The sequence below is a fragment of the Falco biarmicus genome, chromosome 4 (genome assembly GCF_023638135.1).
Source record: "Falco biarmicus isolate bFalBia1 chromosome 4, bFalBia1.pri, whole genome shotgun sequence".
Taxonomy (NCBI): Eukaryota; Metazoa; Chordata; class Aves; order Falconiformes; family Falconidae; genus Falco; species Falco biarmicus.
The window spans coordinates 105,937,896-105,955,436 of record NC_079291.1 but is presented as its reverse complement, the minus strand read 5'-3'; the positions used below and the strand labels follow the sequence as shown (position 1 = coordinate 105,955,436).

Below are 17,541 nucleotides of genomic sequence, written 5' to 3'. Positions count from 1 at the left end.
AACACCATCGACTGGCTCCTGACTCTCTGCCCATCCAGAACATGCCATACTAGAGTCTGACGGCATGACCTGCATCTGCAGTCCTGAGGTGGCAGGTGCAGGTGGGGCAGTGGGGGACTGGAGGGCTTTGTCTGCAGAGTGGTGCTGGGGACGCTGGCAGAGCTGAGAGTGGTGGTGGGGAGGAGGGGGCCACAGGGCTGAAGTTCTTGCTGCCCGCTGCTCCCGCCGGCTCTGGAAGTGCGGGAGCAGCTGCCGGTGGAGATGGACGGGTGGCACCGAGGCTGGGAGGTGCTTCAGCCCATCGCTTGGTGGACGCTGGCATGTCCCCTGCAGGCTGGCCACCTGGTCTTCTGCAGGGCTGCCCCTCATACATCTCCAGGGCTTTCCGCTTGAGGCCATCCCTCCTCCGGCACTTTTCCAGCAGGTGGGGATGCCCTCTGTTAAAGAGGGGGTTATAGTAGTAGAGTACCTAGAAGAAGCAAAGGAGAAGAGTCAGTTGCCGCCATCCCAAGCCTGGAAAAGCCCAAGCTACGAGAAGCCAGACTCTGAATTGCACAAGACAAACATGGATAGTGGAAGGGACTCTCGGGGACGGCTGAAACCTCAAGCTGAGGCCGAAAGGTTACGTGAAGCGTTCTGTTCAGTCACCGCCACCCCTGGCAGCAAGAGCAGCGTAGGCTTTTCAAAAGCATAAGAAGTGCTTTCAAAAGCCAAATACCATGACTGTTCAGCAACTCCAGGGTGGGCATGAGCAGGGAGGTAACACTGGGGTCCTTAAGTGTATCCTCTTGGCATCCGGCAGGAAGGTTTCAGATTTGGTGCAGCAAGACACGTAGCAAAGACATTCAGAGCAATGAGGTTACACGGAGCCGGTCTTTCCATGGAACGGCTTCAAACTAAGCAGGTATAACCAAACTGTACTTTATCCACGTTTCTACTAGTCAGAAAGACTAACTCAAACCTTCCTGAAAACGCCCCGAGGAGGAAACTAAAACCGGACCGCTCGCTGCCCTCCCCGCCCCCTCTATTGCGAGGCCTTATGCGACGCGAAGGTCCGTCCCTCCCCCAAGACCCCTGTGAGCGTTAGTGGATGTGCGGAGCGATGGCTCTACCTTGCTGTGAGCAGCAGCTGCTGCTTCTTCTGCCAGGAACTCAGGCAGGGAGGCAGATCTTTCGCCATCCCCTTGCATTTTGACGAATCCGTGGTAGTTCATCTGGCGAAGGAAGCTCTTCATGCTCTGCCTGGTGTAAACCTGCAGAGGTCCTCCCCCGCCCAGCACCTCCTCTTTGAAGAGCTTCTCGTTGATGGCCACGTATTTTCCTCCCTTGCTCCACCAAATGGACCGAAACTGGTCGCTTTCCACTATCATCCAAAGCTTCTGTGGAAAGCGGAGCGACAGGAGCCCACTGCCTTGGCCCACGCTCTTGCTGGAAGCAGGAGGGACTTGTTTGGTGTCATGTCCGTCACCCCCCGGTTGGACGTGCCGCTCCTCCCCTACCACTTGCATGGCAGCGTCCCGGGGGGCACTTTCCCCCTGTCCTGGAGGGCCAGCACAAGTCGTGTCTGCCCACTGCCCCAGCTCCTCCGGAGCAGGCAGGGATGGTGTTACTTGAGCAGACAGCTCCCGCTCCATTGCTTTTGTGCCAAGCTTGCCTCGGTGGCCACCACCGTGGAGAGCCAGGCCTTGGTCCTGCCAGTCAGCAAGCAAAGGCCAACTGGCACGGGCTGGCTGTGGGTCCCAGCAGATATTCCGGCACGGCATTGTGATGCCCGTGCTGCATAGTGGTGACATCACAATGCGACGTCACGGTGACGTTTGAAAACGGTGGCCTGGCAGAAAGGAGCAGCCGGAGGAGCAGTTGCTGAAGAGCAACTTCTGTTGCTGCTTTTCACTGGCAGAGCCGCCGCTGGCGGGACTGCAGGGCCCCGCAGGCAACGAAGCTGTTGAAGGGCTGCGGGCAATGAGGGGACCGTGCTGTGTCCAGCTGCATCCAGGGGGGTCTGCAGCGAGGAGCGGGGACGGCGGCGGCGTTGGGCACCCCAGTGCTCTGTTCAGGCACTTTTTCAGCTGGCCACCTCTGACATGTGCAGAAACGTCCTCATACTGCTTGTTGTCATTTCACTGGGGTGGTGTCTGTTAAGGAAACACGATGCAAGGTGTTTAATCTGCGCAGTGGTGTAAACACAAAGAACAGCTGCAAGTATGGAGGAGGAGGCGTCCACTAGATAAAGGAGAAGGCAGTCCAAAGCACGGAGCAAGTGTCCGACAAAGAGGAGGAGGGACATTTATCCCATCCTCGGCTTTTTCAAGTGGTATTAAAATACTGAAGAAAACCACAGGAAGAAAACCTTTTCTTAGAAAGAATAGAATCATTTAGGTTGGAAAAGGCCCTTAAGATCAAGGGCAACCATTAAGCTAACACTGCCAAGCCCACCCTTCAGGGACACTCGTGTCTCTAACCGCCACAGCTACAGGTCTTTTCAATCCCTCCAGGGATGGTGACTCAACCAGTTCCCTGAGCAGCCTCTTCCAATGCCTGACAACCCTTTCAGTGGAAAAAAATGTCCTAATGCCCTCTTCCAAGCCTGCACTGTGCAAGTGCCCAGTGAAACCAAGACCACCAGTGGTCATGTGCAGGGAAAGAAGGCACCTTCTGGCTGGGGAGCTCTTGATTTGTGAGGAGTTGTGCAAACTTCTGATTTCAGTGTGGTTTGATTCAAAACCTTTTTCTTTTTAATATATTCTTACTTTAAACAAGTATGTAGTCTCCACAGTTCTTGATGGCATCCCCCTTTCGCTCAGATGTTGCCATTAGGAAGAACACCCTCAGTGCATGCATCATGCAAACACCATCTATCTTTTTACTCAGTAAGGCTAAGAATCTAGAGCTTAACTGTTAATGGAAGACGATTAAATGGCTTGTGGGCTCGCTTCTGCTTAGGTGAAATAAAAACTCAGGTCTGGGCTTCCACTGTGCAAACAGGACAGGACAACTGGAAAAGCTTTATTGTTCAATCAGTTTCTCATCAGCTCTTCTAAGCTGCACTCCTTAGCAACAACCATCGGGACACTCATTCATGACGGGCTGCTGACTCTTTCCGTCTCTTTAGATTGTGCCGCGCTGGGGTCCGATGGCGTCTGCAGTCCTGAGGTGGCAGGTGCAGGTGGGGCAGTGGGGGACTGGAGGGCTTTGTCTGCAGAGTGGTGCTGGGGACGCTGGCAGAGCTGAGAGTGGTGGTGGGGGAGGAGGGGGCCACAGGGCTGAAGTTCTTGCTGCCCGCTGCTCCCCGCCGGCTCTGGAAGTGCGGGAGCAGCTGCCGGTGGAGATGGACGGGTGGCACCGAGGCTGGGAGGTGCTTCAGCCCATCGCTTGGTGGACGCTGGCATGTCCCCTGCAGGCTGGCCACCTGGTCTTCTGCAGGGCTGCCCCTCATCCATCTCCAGGGCTTTCCGCTTGAGGCCATCCCTCCTCCGGCACTTTTCCAGCAGGTGGGGATGCCCTCTGTTAAAGAGGGGGTTATAGTAGTAGAGTACCTAGAAGAAGCAAAGGAGAAGAGTCAGTTGCCGCCATCCCAAGCCTGGAAAAGCCCAAGCTACGAGAAGCCAGACTCTGAATTGCACAAGACAAACATGGATAGTGGAAGGGACTCTCGGGGACGGCTGAAACCTCAAGCTGAGGCCGAAAGGTTACGTGAAGCGTTCTGTTCAGTCACCGCCACCCCTGGCAGCAAGAGCAGCGTAGGCTTTTCAAAAGCATAAGAAGTGCTTTCAAAAGCCAAATACCATGACTGTTCAGCAACTCCAGGGTGGGCATGAGCAGGGAGGTAACACTGGGGTCCTTAAGTGTATCCTCTTGGCATCCGGCAGGAAGGTTTCAGATTTGGTGCAGCAAGACACGTAGCAAAGACATTCAGAGCAATGAGGTTACACGGAGCCTGTCTTTCCATGGAACGGCTTCAAACTAAGCAGGTATAACCAAACTGTACTTTATCCACGTTTCTACTAGTCAGAAAGACTAACTCAAACCTTCCTGAAAACGCCCCGAGGAGGAAACTAAAACCGGACCGCTCGCTGCCCTCCCCCGCCCCCTCTATTGCGAGGCCTTATGCGACGCGAAGGTCCGTCCCTCCCCCAAGACCCCTGTGAGCGTTAGTGGATGTGCGGAGCGATGGCTCTACCTTGCTGTGAGCAGCAGCTGCTGCTTCTTCTGCCAGGAACTCAGGCAGGGAGGCAGATCTTTCGCCATCCCCTTGCATTTTGACGAATCCGTGGTAGTTCATCTGGCGAAGGAAGCTCTTCATGCTCTGCCTGGTGTAAACCTGCAGAGGTCCTCCCCCGCCCAGCACCTCCTCTTTGAAGAGCTTCTCGTTGATGGCCACGTATTTTCCTCCCTTGCTCCACCAAATGGACCGAAACTGGTCGCTTTCCACTATCATCCAAAGCTTCTGTGGAAAGCGGAGCGACAGGAGCCCACTGCCTTGGCCCACGCTCTTGCTGGAAGCAGGAGGGACTTGTTTGGTGTCATGTCCGTCACCCCCCGGTTGGACGTGCCGCTCCTCCCCTACCACTTGCATGGCAGCGTCCCGGGGGGCACTTTCCCCCTGTCCTGGAGGGCCAGCACAAGTCGTGTCTGCCCACTGCCCCCAGCTCCTCCGGAGCAGGCAGGGATGGTGTTACTTGAGCAGACAGCTCCCGCTCCATTGCTTTTGTGCCAAGCTTGCCTCGGTGGCCACCACCGTGGAGAGCCAGGCCTTGGTCCTGCCAGTCAGCAAGCAAAGGCCAACTGGCACGGGCTGGCTGTGGGTCCCAGCAGATATTCCGGCACGGCATTGTGATGCCCGTGCTGCATAGTGGTGACATCACAATGCGACGTCACGGTGACGTTTGAAAACGGTGGCCTGGCAGAAAGGAGCAGCCGGAGGAGCAGTTGCTGAAGAGCAACTTCTGTTGCTGCTTTTCACTGGCAGAGCCGCCGCTGGCGGGACTGCAGGGCCCCGCAGGCAACGAAGCTGTTGAAGGGCTGTGGGCGATGAGGGGACCGTGCTGTGTCCAGCTGCATCCAGGGGGGTCTGCAGCGAGGAGCGGGGGACGGCGGCGGCGTTGGGCACCCCAGTGCTCTGTTCAGGCACTTTTTCAGCTGGCCACCTCTGACATGTGCAGAAACGTCCTCATACTGCTTGTTGTCATTTCACTGGGGTGGTGTCTGTTAAGGAAACACGATGCAAGGTGTTTAATCTGCGCAGTGGTGTAAACACAAAGAACAGCTGCAAGTATGGAGGAGGAGGCGTCCACTAGATAAAGGAGAAGGCAGTCCAAAGCACGGAGCAAGTGTCCGACAAAGAGGAGGAGGGACATTTATCCCATCCTCGGCTTTTTCAAGTGGTATTAAAATACTGAAGAAAACCACAGGAAGAAAACCTTTTCTTAGAAAGAATAGAATCATTTAGGTTGGAAAAGGCCCTTAAGATCAAGGGCAACCATTAAGCTAACACTGCCAAGCCCACCCTTCAGGGACACTCGTGTCTCTAACCGCCACAGCTACAGGTCTTTTCAATCCCTCCAGGGATGGTGACTCAACCACTTCCCTGAGCAGCCTCTTCCAATGCCTGACAACCCTTTCAGTGGAAAAAAAATGTCCTAATGCCCTCTTCCAAGCCTGCACTGTGCAAGTGCCCAGTGAAACCAAGACCACCAGTGGTCATGTGCAGGGAAAGAAGGCACCTTCTGGCTGGGGAGCTCTTGATTTGTGAGGAGTTGTGCAAACTTCTGATTTCAGTGTGGTTTGATTCAAAACCTTTTTCTTTTTAATATATTCTTACTTTAAACAAGTATGTAGTCTCCACAGTTCTTGATGGCATCCCCCTTTCGCTCAGATGTTGCCATTAGGAAGAACACCCTCAGTGCATGCATCATGCAAACACCATCTATCTTTTTACTCAGTAAGGCTAAGAATCTAGAGCTTAACTGTTAATGGAAGACGATTAAAATGGCTTGTGGGCTCGCTTCTGCTTAGGTGAAATAAAAACTCAGGTCTGGGCTTCCACTGTGCAAACAGGACAGGACAACTGGAAAAGCTTTATTGTTCAATCAGTTTCTCATCAGCTCTTCTAAGCTGCACTCCTTAGCAACAACCATCGGACACTCATTCATGACGGGCTGCTGACTCTTTCCGTCTCTTTAGATTGTGCCGCGCTGGGGTCCGATGGCGTCTGCAGTCCTGAGGTGGCAGGTGCAGGTGGGGCAGTGGGGGACTGGAGGGCTTTGTCTGCAGAGTGGTGCTGGGGACGCTGGCAGAGCTGAGAGTGGTGGTGGGGAGGAGGGGGCCACAGGGCTGAAGTTCTTGCTGCCCGCTGCTCCCGCCGGCTCTGGAAGTGCGGGAGCAGCTGCCGGTGGAGATGGACGGGTGGCACCGAGGCTGGGAGGTGCTTCAGCCCATCGCTTGGTGGACGCTGGCATGTCCCCTGCAGGCTGGCCACCTGGTCTTCTGCAGGGCTGCCCCTCATCCATCTCCAGGGCTTTCCGCTTGAGGCCATCCCTCCTCCGGCACTTTTCCAGCAGGTGGGGATGCCCTCTGTTAAAGAGGGGGTTATAGTAGTAGAGTACCTAGAAGAAGCAAAGGAGAAGAGTCAGTTGCCGCCATCCCAAGCCTGGAAAAGCCCAAGCTACGAGAAGCCAGACTCTGAATTGCACAAGACAAACATGGATAGTGGAAGGGACTCTCGGGGACGGCTGAAACCTCAAGCTGAGGCCGAAAGGTTACGTGAAGCGTTCTGTTCAGCTCACCGCCACCACCTGGCAGCAAGAGCAGCGTAGGCTTTTCAAAAGCATAAGAAGTGCTTTCAAAAGCCAAATACCATGACTGTTCAGCAACTCCAGGGTGGGCATGAGCAGGGAGGTAACACTGGGGTCCTTAAGTGTATCCTCTTGGCATCCGGCAGGAAGGTTTCAGATTTGGTGCAGCAAGACACGTAGCAAAGACATTCAGAGCAATGAGGTTACACGGAGCCGGTCTTTCCATGGAACGGCTTCAAACTAAGCAGGTATAACCAAACTGTACTTTATCCACGTTTCTACTAGTCAGAAAGACTAACTCAAACCTTCCTGAAAACGCCCCGAGGAGGAAACTAAAACCGGACCGCTCGCTGCCCTCCCCGCCCCCCTCTATTGCGAGGCCTTATGCGACGCGAAGGTCCGTCCCTCCCCCAAGACCCCTGTGAGCGTTAGTGGATGTGCGGAGCGATGGCTCTACCTTGCTGTGAGCAGCAGCTGCTGCTTCTTCTGCCAGGAACTCAGGCAGGGAGGCAGATCTTTCGCCATCCCCTTGCATTTTGACGAATCCGTGGTAGTTCATCTGGCGAAGGAAGCTCTTCATGCTCTGCCTGGTGTAAACCTGCAGAGGTCCTCCCCCGCCCAGCACCTCCTCTTTGAAGAGCTTCTCGTTGATGGCCACGTATTTTCCTCCCTTGCTCCACCAAATGGACCGAAACTGGTCGCTTTCCACTATCATCCAAAGCTTCTGTGGAAAGCGGAGCGACAGGAGCCCACTGCCTTGGCCCCACGCTCTTGCTGGAAGCAGGAGGGACTTGTTTGGTGTCATGTCCGTCACCCCCCGGTTGGACGTGCCGCTCCTCCCCTACCACTTGCATGGCAGCGTCCCGGGGGGGCACTTTCCCCCTGTCCTGGAGGGCCAGCACAAGTCGTGTCTGCCCACTGCCCCAGCTCCTCCGGAGCAGGCAGGGATGGTGTTACTTGAGCAGACAGCTCCCGCTCCATTGCTTTTGTGCCAAGCTTGCCTCGGTGGCCACCACCGTGGAGAGCCAGGCCTTGGTCCTGCCAGTCAGCAAGCAAAGGCCAACTGGCACTGGCTGGCTGTGGGTCCCAGCAGATATTCCGGCACGGCATTGTGATGCCCGTGCTGCATAGTGGTGACATCACAATGCGACGTCACGGTGACGTTTGAAAACGGTGGCCTGGCAGAAAGGAGCAGCCCGGAGGAGCAGTTGCTGAAGAGCAACTTCTGTTGCTGCTTTTCACTGGCAGAGCCGCCGCTGGCGGGACTGCAGGGCCCCGCAGGCAACGAAGCTGTTGAAGGGCTGTGGGCAATGAGGGGACCGTGCTGTGTCCAGCTGCATCCAGGGGGGTCTGCAGCGAGGAGCGGGGACGGCGGCGGCGTTGGGCACCCCAGTGCTCTGTTCAGGCACTTTTTCAGCTGGCCACCTCTGACATGTGCAGAAACGTCCTCATACTGCTTGTTGTCATTTCACTGGGGTGGTGTCTGTTAAGGAAACACGATGCAAGGTGTTTAATCTGCGCAGTGGTGTAAACACAAAGAACAGCTGCAAGTATGGAGGAGGAGGCGTCCACTAGATAAAGGAGAAGGCAGTCCAAAGCACGGAGCAAGTGTCCGACAAAGAGGAGGAGGGACATTTATCCCATCCTCGGCTTTTTCAAGTGGTATTAAAATACTGAAGAAAACCACAGGAATAGAAAGAATAGAATCATTTAGGTTGGAAAAGGCCCTTAAGATCAAGGGCAACCATTAAGCTAACACTGCCAAGCCCACCCTTCAGGGACACTCGTGTCTCTAACCGCCACAGCTACAGGTCTTTTCAATCCCTCCAGGGATGGTGACTCAACCACTTCCCTGAGCAGCCTCTTCCAATGCCTGACAACCCTTTCAGTGGAAAAAAATGTCCTAATGCCCTCTTCCAAGCCTGCACTGTGCAAGTGCCCAGTGAAACCAAGACCACCAGTGGTCATGTGCAGGGAAAGAAGGCACCTTCTGGCTGGGGAGCTCTTGATTTGTGAGGAGTTGTGCAAACTTCTGATTTCAGTGTGGTTTGATTCAAAACCTTTTTCTTTTTAATATATTCTTACTTTAAACAAGTATGTAGTCTCCACAGTTCTTGATGGCATCCCCCTTTCGCTCAGATGTTGCCATTAGGAAGAACACCCTCAGTGCATGCATCATGCAAACACCATCTATCTTTTTACTCAGTAAGGCTAAGAATCTAGAGCTTAACTGTTAATGGAAGACGATTAAATGGCTTGTGGGCTCGCTTCTGCTTAGGTGAAATAAAAACTCAGGTCTGGGCTTCCACTGTGCAAACAGGACAGGACAACTGGAAAAGCTTTATTGTTCAATCAGTTTCTCATCAGCTCTTCTAAGCTGCACTCCTTAGCAACAACCATCGGACACTCATTCATGACGGGCTGCTGACTCTTTCCGTCTCTTTAGATTGTGCCGCGCTGGGGTCCGATGGCGTCTGCAGTCCTGAGGTGGCAGGTGCAGGTGGGGCAGTGGGGGACTGGAGGGCTTTGTCTGCAGAGTGGTGCTGGGGACGCTGGCAGAGCTGAGAGTGGTGGTGGGGAGGAGGGGGCCACAGGGCTGAAGTTCTTGCTGCCCGCTGCTCCCGCCGGCTCTGGAAGTGCGGGAGCAGCTGCCGGTGGAGATGGACGGGTGGCACCGAGGCTGGGAGGTGCTTCAGCCCATCGCTTGGTGGACGCTGGCATGTCCCCTGCAGGCTGGCCACCTGGTCTTCTGCAGGGCTGCCCCTCATACATCTCAGGGCTTTCCGCTTGAGGCCAGCCCTCCTCCGGCACTTTTCCAGCAGGTGGGGATGCCCTCTGTTAAAGAGGGGGTTATAGTAGTAGAGTACCTAGAAGAAGCAAAGGAGAAGAGTCAGTTGCCGCCATCCCAAGCCTGGAAAAGCCCAAGCTACGAGAAGCCAGACTCTGAATTGCACAAGACAAACATGGATAGTGGAAGGGACTCTCGGGGACGGCTGAAACCTCAAGCTGAGGCCGAAAGGTTACGTGAAGCGTTCTGTTCAGTCACCGCCACCCCTGGCAGCAAGAGCAGCGTAGGCTTTTCAAAAGCATAAGAAGTGCTTTCAAAAGCCAAATACCATGACTGTTCAGCAACTCCAGGGTGGGCATGAGCAGGGAGGTAACACTGGGGTCCTTAAGTGTATCCTCTTGGCATCCGGCAGGAAGGTTTCAGATTTGGTGCAGCAAGACACGTAGCAAAGACATTCAGAGCAATGAGGTTACACGGAGCCGGTCTTTCCATGGAACGGCTTCAAACTAAGCAGGTATAACCAAACTGTACTTTATCCACGTTTCTACTAGTCAGAAAGACTAACTCAAACCTTCCTGAAAACGCCCCGAGGAGGAAACTAAAACCGGACCGCTCGCTGCCCTCCCCGCCCCCTCTATTGCGAGGCCTTATGCGACGCGAAGGTCCGTCCCTCCCCAAGACCCCTGTGAGCGTTAGTGGATGTGCGGAGCGATGGCTCTACCTTGCTGTGAGCAGCAGCTGCTGCTTCTTCTGCCAGGAACTCAGGCAGGGAGGCAGATCTTTCGCCATCCCCTTGCATTTTGACGAATCCGTGGTAGTTCATCTGGCGAAGGAAGCTCTTCATGCTCTGCCTGGTGTAAACCTGCAGAGGTCCTCCCCCGCCCAGCACCTCCTCTTTGAAGAGCTTCTCGTTGATGGCCACGTATTTTCCTCCCTTGCTCCACCAAATGGACCGAAACTGGTCGCTTTCCACTATCATCCAAAGCTTCTGTGGAAAGCGGAGCGACAGGAGCCCACTGCCTTGGCCCACGCTCTTGCTGGAAGCAGGAGGGACTTGTTTGGTGTCATGTCCGTCACCCCCCGGTTGGACGTGCCGCTCCTCCCCTACCACTTGCATGGCAGCGTCCCGGGGGGCACTTTCCCCCTGTCCTGGAGGGCCAGCACAAGTCGTGTCTGCCCACTGCCCCAGCTCCTCCGGAGCAGGCAGGGATGGTGTTACTTGAGCAGACAGCTCCCGCTCCATTGCTTTTGTGCCAAGCTTGCCTCGGTGGCCACCACCGTGGAGAGCCAGGCCTTGGTCCTGCCAGTCAGCAAGCAAAGGCCAACTGGCACTGGCTGGCTGTGGGTCCCAGCAGATATTCCGGCACGGCATTGTGATGCCCGTGCTGCATAGTGGTGACATCACAATGCGACGTCACGGTGACGTTTGAAAACGGTGGCCTGGCAGAAAGGAGCAGCCGGAGGAGCAGTTGCTGAAGAGCAACTTCTGTTGCTGCTTTTCACTGGCAGAGCCGCCGCTGGCGGGACTGCAGGGCCCCGCAGGCAACGAAGCTGTTGAAGGGCTGTGGGCAATGAGGGGACCGTGCTGTGTCCAGCTGCATCCAGGGGGGTCTGCAGCGAGGAGCGGGGACGGCGGCGGCGTTGGGCACCCCAGTGCTCTGTTCAGGCACTTTTTCAGCTGGCCACCTCTGACATGTGCAGAAACGTCCTCATACTGCTTGTTGTCATTTCACTGGGGTGGTGTCTGTTAAGGAAACACGATGCAAGGTGTTTAATCTGCGCAGTGGTGTAAACACAAAGAACAGCTGCAAGTATGGAGGAGGAGGCGTCCACTAGATAAAGGAGAAGGCAGTCCAAAGCACGGAGCAAGTGTCCGACAAAGAGGAGGAGGGACATTTATCCCATCCTCGGCTTTTTCAAGTGGTATTAAAATACTGAAGAAAACCACAGGAAGAAAACCTTTTCTTAGAAAGAATAGAATCATTTAGGTTGGAAAAGGCCCTTAAGATCAAGGGCAACCATTAAGCTAACACTGCCAAGCCCACCCTTCAGGGACACTCGTGTCTCTAACCGCCACAGCTACAGGTCTTTTCAATCCCTCCAGGGATGGTGACTCAACCACTTCCCTGAGCAGCCTCTTCCAATGCCTGACAACCCTTTCAGTGGAAAAAAATGTCCTAATGCCCTCTTCCAAGCCTGCACTGTGCAAGTGCCCAGTGAAACCAAGACCACCAGTGGTCATGTGCAGGGAAAGAAGGCACCTTCTGGCTGGGGAGCTCTTGATTTGTGAGGAGTTGTGCAAACTTCTGATTTCAGTGTGGTTTGATTCAAAACCTTTTTCTTTTTAATATATTCTTACTTTAAACAAGTATGTAGTCTCCACAGTTCTTGATGGCATCCCCCTTTCGCTCAGATGTTGCCATTAGGAAGAACACCCTCAGTGCATGCATCATGCAAACACCATCTATCTTTTTACTCAGTAAGGCTAAGAATCTAGAGCTTAACTGTTAATGGAAGACGATTAAATGGCTTGTGGGCTCGCTTCTGCTTAGGTGAAATAAAAACTCAGGTCTGGGCTTCCACTGTGCAAACAGGACAGGACAACTGGAAAAGCTTTATTGTTCAATCAGTTTCTCATCAGCTCTTCTAAGCTGCACTCCTTAGCAACAACCATCGGACACTCATTCATGACGGGCTGCTGACTCTTTCCGTCTCTTTAGATTGTGCCGCGCTGGGGTCCGATGGCGTCTGCAGTCCTGAGGTGGCAGGTGCAGGTGGGGGCAGTGGGGGACTGGAGGGCTTTGTCTGCAGAGTGGTGCTGGGGACGCTGGCAGAGCTGAGAGTGGTGGTGGGGAGGAGGGGGCCACAGGGCTGAAGTTCTTGCTGCCCGCTGCTCCCGCCGGCTCTGGAAGTGCGGGAGCAGCTGCCGGTGGAGATGGACGGGTGGCACCGAGGCTGGGAGGTGCTTCAGCCCATCGCTTGGTGGACGCTGGCATGTCCCCTGCAGGCTGGCCACCTGGTCTTCTGCAGGGCTGCCCCTCATACATCTCCAGGGCTTTCCGCTTGAGGCCATCCCTCCTCCGGCACTTTTCCAGCAGGTGGGGATGCCCTCTGTTAAAGAGGGGGTTATAGTAGTAGAGTACCTAGAAGAAGCAAAGGAGAAGAGTCAGTTGCCGCCATCCCAAGCCTGGAAAAGCCCAAGCTACGAGAAGCCAGACTCTGAATTGCACAAGACAAACATGGATAGTGGAAGGGACTCTCGGGGACGGCTGAAACCTCAAGCTGAGGCCGAAAGGTTACGTGAAGCGTTCTGTTCAGTCACCGCCACCCCTGGCAGCAAGAGCAGCGTAGGCTTTTCAAAAGCATAAGAAGTGCTTTCAAAAGCCAAATACCATGACTGTTCAGCAACTCCAGGGTGGGCATGAGCAGGGAGGTAACACTGGGGTCCTTAAGTGTATCCTCTTGGCATCCGGCAGGAAGGTTTCAGATTTGGTGCAGCAAGACACGTAGCAAAGACATTCAGAGCAATGAGGTTACACGGAGCCGGTCTTTCCATGGAACGGCTTCAAACTAAGCAGGTATAACCAAACTGTACTTTATCCACGTTTCTACTAGTCAGAAAGACTAACTCAAACCTTCCTGAAAACGCCCCGAGGAGGAAACTAAAACCGGACCGCTCGCTGCCCTCCCCGCCCCCTCTATTGCGAGGCCTTATGCGACGCGAAGGTCCGTCCCTCCCCCAAGACCCCTGTGAGCGTTAGTGGATGTGCGGAGCGATGGCTCTACCTTGCTGTGAGCAGCAGCTGCTGCTTCTTCTGCCAGGAACTCAGGCAGGGAGGCAGATCTTTCGCCATCCCCTTGCATTTTGACGAATCCGTGGTAGTTCATCTGGCGAAGGAAGCTCTTCATGCTCTGCCTGGTGTAAACCTGCAGAGGTCCTCCCCCGCCCAGCACCTCCTCTTTGAAGAGCTTCTCGTTGATGGCCACGTATTTTCCTCCCTTGCTCCACCAAATGGACCGAAACTGGTCGCTTTCCACTATCATCCAAAGCTTCTGTGGAAAGCGGAGCGACAGGAGCCCACTGCCTTGGCCCACGCTCTTGCTGGAAGCAGGAGGGACTTGTTTGGTGTCATGTCCGTCACCCCCCGGTTGGACGTGCCGCTCCTCCCCTACCACTTGCATGGCAGCGTCCCGGGGGGCACTTTCCCCCTGTCCTGGAGGGCCAGCACAAGTCGTGTCTGCCCACTGCCCCAGCTCCTCCGGAGCAGGCAGGGATGGTGTTACTTGAGCAGACAGCTCCCGCTCCATTGCTTTTGTGCCAAGCTTGCCTCGGTGGCCACCACCGTGGAGAGCCAGGCCTTGGTCCTGCCAGTCAGCAAGCAAAGGCCAACTGGCACGGGCTGGCTGTGGGTCCCAGCAGATATTCCGGCACGGCATTGTGATGCCCGTGCTGCATAGTGGTGACATCACAATGCGACGTCACGGTGACGTTTGAAAACGGTGGCCTGGCAGAAAGGAGCAAGCCGGAGGAGCAGTTGCTGAAGAGCAACTTCTGTTGCTGCTTTTCACTGGCAGAGCCGCCGCTGGCGGGACTGCAGGGCCCCGCAGGCAACGAAGCTGTTGAAGGGCTGTGGGCAATGAGGGGACCGTGCTGTGTCCAGCTGCATCCAGGGGGGTCTGCAGCGAGGAGCGGGGACGGCGGCGGCGTTGGGCACCCCAGTGCTCTGTTCAGGCACTTTTTCAGCTGGCCACCTCTGACATGTGCAGAAACGTCCTCATACTGCTTGTTGTCATTTCACTGGGGTGGTGTCTGTTAAGGAAACACGATGCAAGGTGTTTAATCTGCGCAGTGGTGTAAACACAAAGAACAGCTGCAAGTATGGAGGAGGAGGCGTCCACTAGATAAAGGAGAAGGCAGTCCAAAGCACGGAGCAAGTGTCCGACAAAGAGGAGGAGGGACATTTATCCCATCCTCGGCTTTTTCAAGTGGTATTAAAATACTGAAGAAAACCACAGGAAGAAAACCTTTTCTTAGAAAGAATAGAATCATTTAGGTTGGAAAAGGCCCTTAAGATCAAGGGCAACCATTAAGCTAACACTGCCAAGCCCACCCTTCAGGGACACTCGTGTCTCTAACCGCCACAGCTACAGGTCTTTTCAATCCCTCCAGGGATGGTGACTCAACCACTTCCCTGAGCAGCCTCTTCCAATGCCTGACAACCCTTTCAGTGGAAAAAAATGTCCTAATGCCCTCTTCCAAGCCTGCACTGTGCAAGTGCCCAGTGAAACCAAGACCACCAGTGGTCATGTGCAGGGAAAGAAGGCACCTTCTGGCTGGGGAGCTCTTGATTTGTGAGGAGTTGTGCAAACTTCTGATTTCAGTGTGGTTTGATTCAAAACCTTTTTCTTTTTAATATATTCTTACTTTAAACAAGTATGTAGTCTCCACAGTTCTTGATGGCATCCCCCTTTCGCTCAGATGTTGCCATTAGGAAGAACACCCTCAGTGCATGCATCATGCAAACACCATCTATCTTTTTACTCAGTAAGGCTAAGAATCTAGAGCTTAACTGTTAATGGAAGACGATTAAATGGCTTGTGGGCTCGCTTCTGCTTAGGTGAAATAAAAACTCAGGTCTGGGCTTCCACTGTGCAAACAGGACAGGACAACTGGAAAAGCTTTATTGTTCAATCAGTTTCTCATCAGCTCTTCTAAGCTGCACTCCTTAGCAACAACCATCGGACACTCATGACGGGCTGCTGACTCTTTCCGTCTCTTTAGATTGTGCCGCGCTGGGGTCCGATGGCGTCTGCAGTCCTGAGGTGGCAGGTGCAGGTGGGGCAGTGGGGGACTGGAGGGCTTTGTCTGCAGAGTGGTGCTGGGGACGCTGGCAGAGCTGAGAGTGGTGGTGGGGAGGAGGGGGCCACAGGGCTGAAGTTCTTGCTGCCCGCTGCTCCCGCCGGCTCTGGAAGTGCGGGAGCAGCTGCCGGTGGAGATGGACGGGTGGCACCGAGGCTGGGAGGTGCTTCAGCCCATCGCTTGGTGGACGCTGGCATGTCCCCTGCAGGCTGGCCACCTGGTCTTCTGCAGGGCTGCCCCTCATCCATCTCCAGGGCTTTCCGCTTGAGGCCAGCCCTCCTCCGGCACTTTTCCAGCAGGTGGGGATGCCCTCTGTTAAAGAGGGGGTTATAGTAGTAGAGTACCTAGAAGAAGCAAAGGAGAAGAGTCAGTTGCCGCCATCCCAAGCCTGGAAAAGCCCAAGCTACGAGAAGCCAGACTCTGAATTGCACAAGACAAACATGGATAGTGGAAGGGACTCTCGGGGACGGCTGAAACCTCAAGCTGAGGCCGAAAGGTTACGTGAAGCGTTCTGTTCAGTCACCGCCACCCCTGGCAGCAAGAGCAGCGTAGGCTTTTCAAAAGCATAAGAAGTGCTTTCAAAAGCCAAATACCATGACTGTTCAGCAACTCCAGGGTGGGCATGAGCAGGGAGGTAACACTGGGGTCCTTAAGTGTATCCTCTTGGCATCCGGCAGGAAGGTTTCAGATTTGGTGCAGCAAGACACGTAGCAAAGACATTCAGAGCAATGAGGTTACACGGAGCCGGTCTTTCCATGGAACGGCTTCAAACTAAGCAGGTATAACCAAACTGTACTTTATCCACGTTTCTACTAGTCAGAAAGACTAACTCAAACCTTCCTGAAAACGCCCCGAGGAGGAAACTAAAACCGGACCGCTCGCTGCCCTCCCCGCCCCCTCTATTGCGAGGCCTTATGCGACGCGAAGGTCCGTCCCTCCCCCAAGACCCCTGTGAGCGTTAGTGGATGTGCGGAGCGATGGCTCTACCTTGCTGTGAGCAGCAGCTGCTGCTTCTTCTGCCAGGAACTCAGGCAGGGAGGCAGATCTTTCGCCATCCCCTTGCATTTTGACGAATCCGTGGTAGTTCATCTGGCGAAGGAAGCTCTTCATGCTCTGCCTGGTGTAAACCTGCAGAGGTCCTCCCCCGCCCAGCACCTCCTCTTTGAAGAGCTTCTCGTTGATGGCCACGTATTTTCCTCCCTTGCTCCACCAAATGGACCGAAACTGGTCGCTTTCCACTATCATCCAAAGCTTCTGTGGAAAGCGGAGCGACAGGAGCCCACTGCCTTGGCCCACGCTCTTGCTGGAAGCAGGAGGGACTTGTTTGGTGTCATGTCCGTCACCCCCCGGTTGGACGTGCCGCTCCTCCCCTACCACTTGCATGGCAGCGTCCCGGGGGGCACTTTCCCCCTGTCCTGGAGGGCCAGCACAAGTCGTGTCTGCCCACTGCCCCAGCTCCTCCGGAGCAGGCAGGGATGGTGTTACTTGAGCAGACAGCTCCCGCTCCATTGCTTTTGTGCCAAGCTTGCCTCGGTGGCCACCACCGTGGAGAGCCAGGCCTTGGTCCTGCCAGTCAGCAAGCAAAGGCCAACTGGCACGGGCTGGCTGTGGGTCCCAGCAGATATTCCGGCACGGCATTGTGATGCCCGTGCTGCATAGTGGTGACATCACAATGCGACGTCACGGTGACGTTTGAAAACGGTGGCCTGGCAGAAAGGAGCAGCCGGAGGAGCAGTTGCTGAAGAGCAACTTCTGTTGCTGCTTTTCACTGGCAGAGCCGCCGCTGGCGGGACTGCAGGGCCCCGCAGGCAACGAAGCTGTTGAAGGGCTGTGGGCAATGAGGGGACCGTGCTGTGTCCAGCTGCATCCAGGGGGGTCTGCAGCGAGGAGCGGGGACGGCGGCGGCGTTGGGCACCCCAGTGCTCTGTTCAGGCACTTTTTCAGCTGGCCACCTCTGACATGTGCAGAAACGTCCTCATACTGCTTGTTGTCATTTCACTGGGGTGGTGTCTGTTAAGGAAACACGATGCAAGGTGTTTAATCTGCGCAGTGGTGTAAACACAAAGAACAGCTGCAAGTATGGAGGAGGAGGCGTCCAC

The 17,541-nt window shown here is 54.9% G+C and overlaps 6 protein-coding genes across 6 annotated transcripts; all 6 read right to left on the bottom strand.

Moving 5' to 3' along the window:
• Nucleotides 1-1,713, bottom strand: LOC130148231 (heat shock transcription factor, X-linked-like). Its single transcript, XM_056336585.1, has 2 exons — nt 1,113-1,713; nt 1-469 (listed from the first exon to the last, which is right to left on the bottom strand). Exons 1-2 carry the CDS (start codon nt 1,632-1,634, stop codon nt 50-52), a joined length of 942 nt encoding a protein of 313 aa, XP_056192560.1. The 5' UTR covers nt 1,635-1,713; the 3' UTR covers nt 1-49.
• A 1,364-nt stretch (nt 1,714-3,077) lies between these two features.
• Nucleotides 3,078-4,631, bottom strand: LOC130147670 (heat shock transcription factor, X-linked-like). Its single transcript, XM_056335109.1, has 2 exons — nt 4,181-4,631; nt 3,078-3,536 (listed from the first exon to the last, which is right to left on the bottom strand). Exons 1-2 carry the CDS (start codon nt 4,574-4,576, stop codon nt 3,078-3,080), a joined length of 855 nt encoding a protein of 284 aa, XP_056191084.1. The 5' UTR covers nt 4,577-4,631.
• A 1,536-nt stretch (nt 4,632-6,167) lies between these two features.
• On the bottom strand, nt 6,168-7,541 carry LOC130148288 (heat shock transcription factor, X-linked-like). Its single transcript, XM_056336724.1, has 2 exons — nt 7,252-7,541; nt 6,168-6,605 (listed from the first exon to the last, which is right to left on the bottom strand). Exons 1-2 carry the CDS (start codon nt 7,507-7,509, stop codon nt 6,180-6,182), a joined length of 684 nt encoding a protein of 227 aa, XP_056192699.1. The 5' UTR covers nt 7,510-7,541; the 3' UTR covers nt 6,168-6,179.
• A 1,664-nt stretch (nt 7,542-9,205) lies between these two features.
• Nucleotides 9,206-12,229, bottom strand: LOC130147668 (heat shock transcription factor, X-linked member 3-like). The gene is made up of 2 exons (XM_056335108.1): nt 10,304-12,229; nt 9,206-9,661 (listed from the first exon to the last, which is right to left on the bottom strand). Exons 1-2 carry the CDS (start codon nt 10,982-10,984, stop codon nt 9,206-9,208), a joined length of 1,137 nt encoding a protein of 378 aa, XP_056191083.1. The 5' UTR covers nt 10,985-12,229.
• A 38-nt stretch (nt 12,230-12,267) lies between these two features.
• Nucleotides 12,268-14,019, bottom strand: LOC130147667 (heat shock transcription factor, X-linked-like). The gene is made up of 3 exons (XM_056335107.1): nt 13,369-14,019; nt 12,599-12,725; nt 12,268-12,338 (listed from the first exon to the last, which is right to left on the bottom strand). The coding sequence occupies exons 1-3, from the start codon at nt 14,017-14,019 to the stop codon at nt 12,268-12,270; spliced, it is 849 nt and encodes a 282-aa protein (XP_056191082.1).
• Nucleotides 14,020-14,112: 93 nt separating this feature from the next.
• On the bottom strand, nt 14,113-17,030 carry LOC130149209 (heat shock transcription factor, X-linked-like). The gene is made up of 2 exons (XM_056338573.1): nt 16,430-17,030; nt 14,113-15,786 (listed from the first exon to the last, which is right to left on the bottom strand). Exons 1-2 carry the CDS (start codon nt 16,949-16,951, stop codon nt 15,361-15,363), a joined length of 948 nt encoding a protein of 315 aa, XP_056194548.1. The 5' UTR covers nt 16,952-17,030; the 3' UTR covers nt 14,113-15,360.
• Nucleotides 17,031-17,541: the final 511 nt, after the last annotated feature.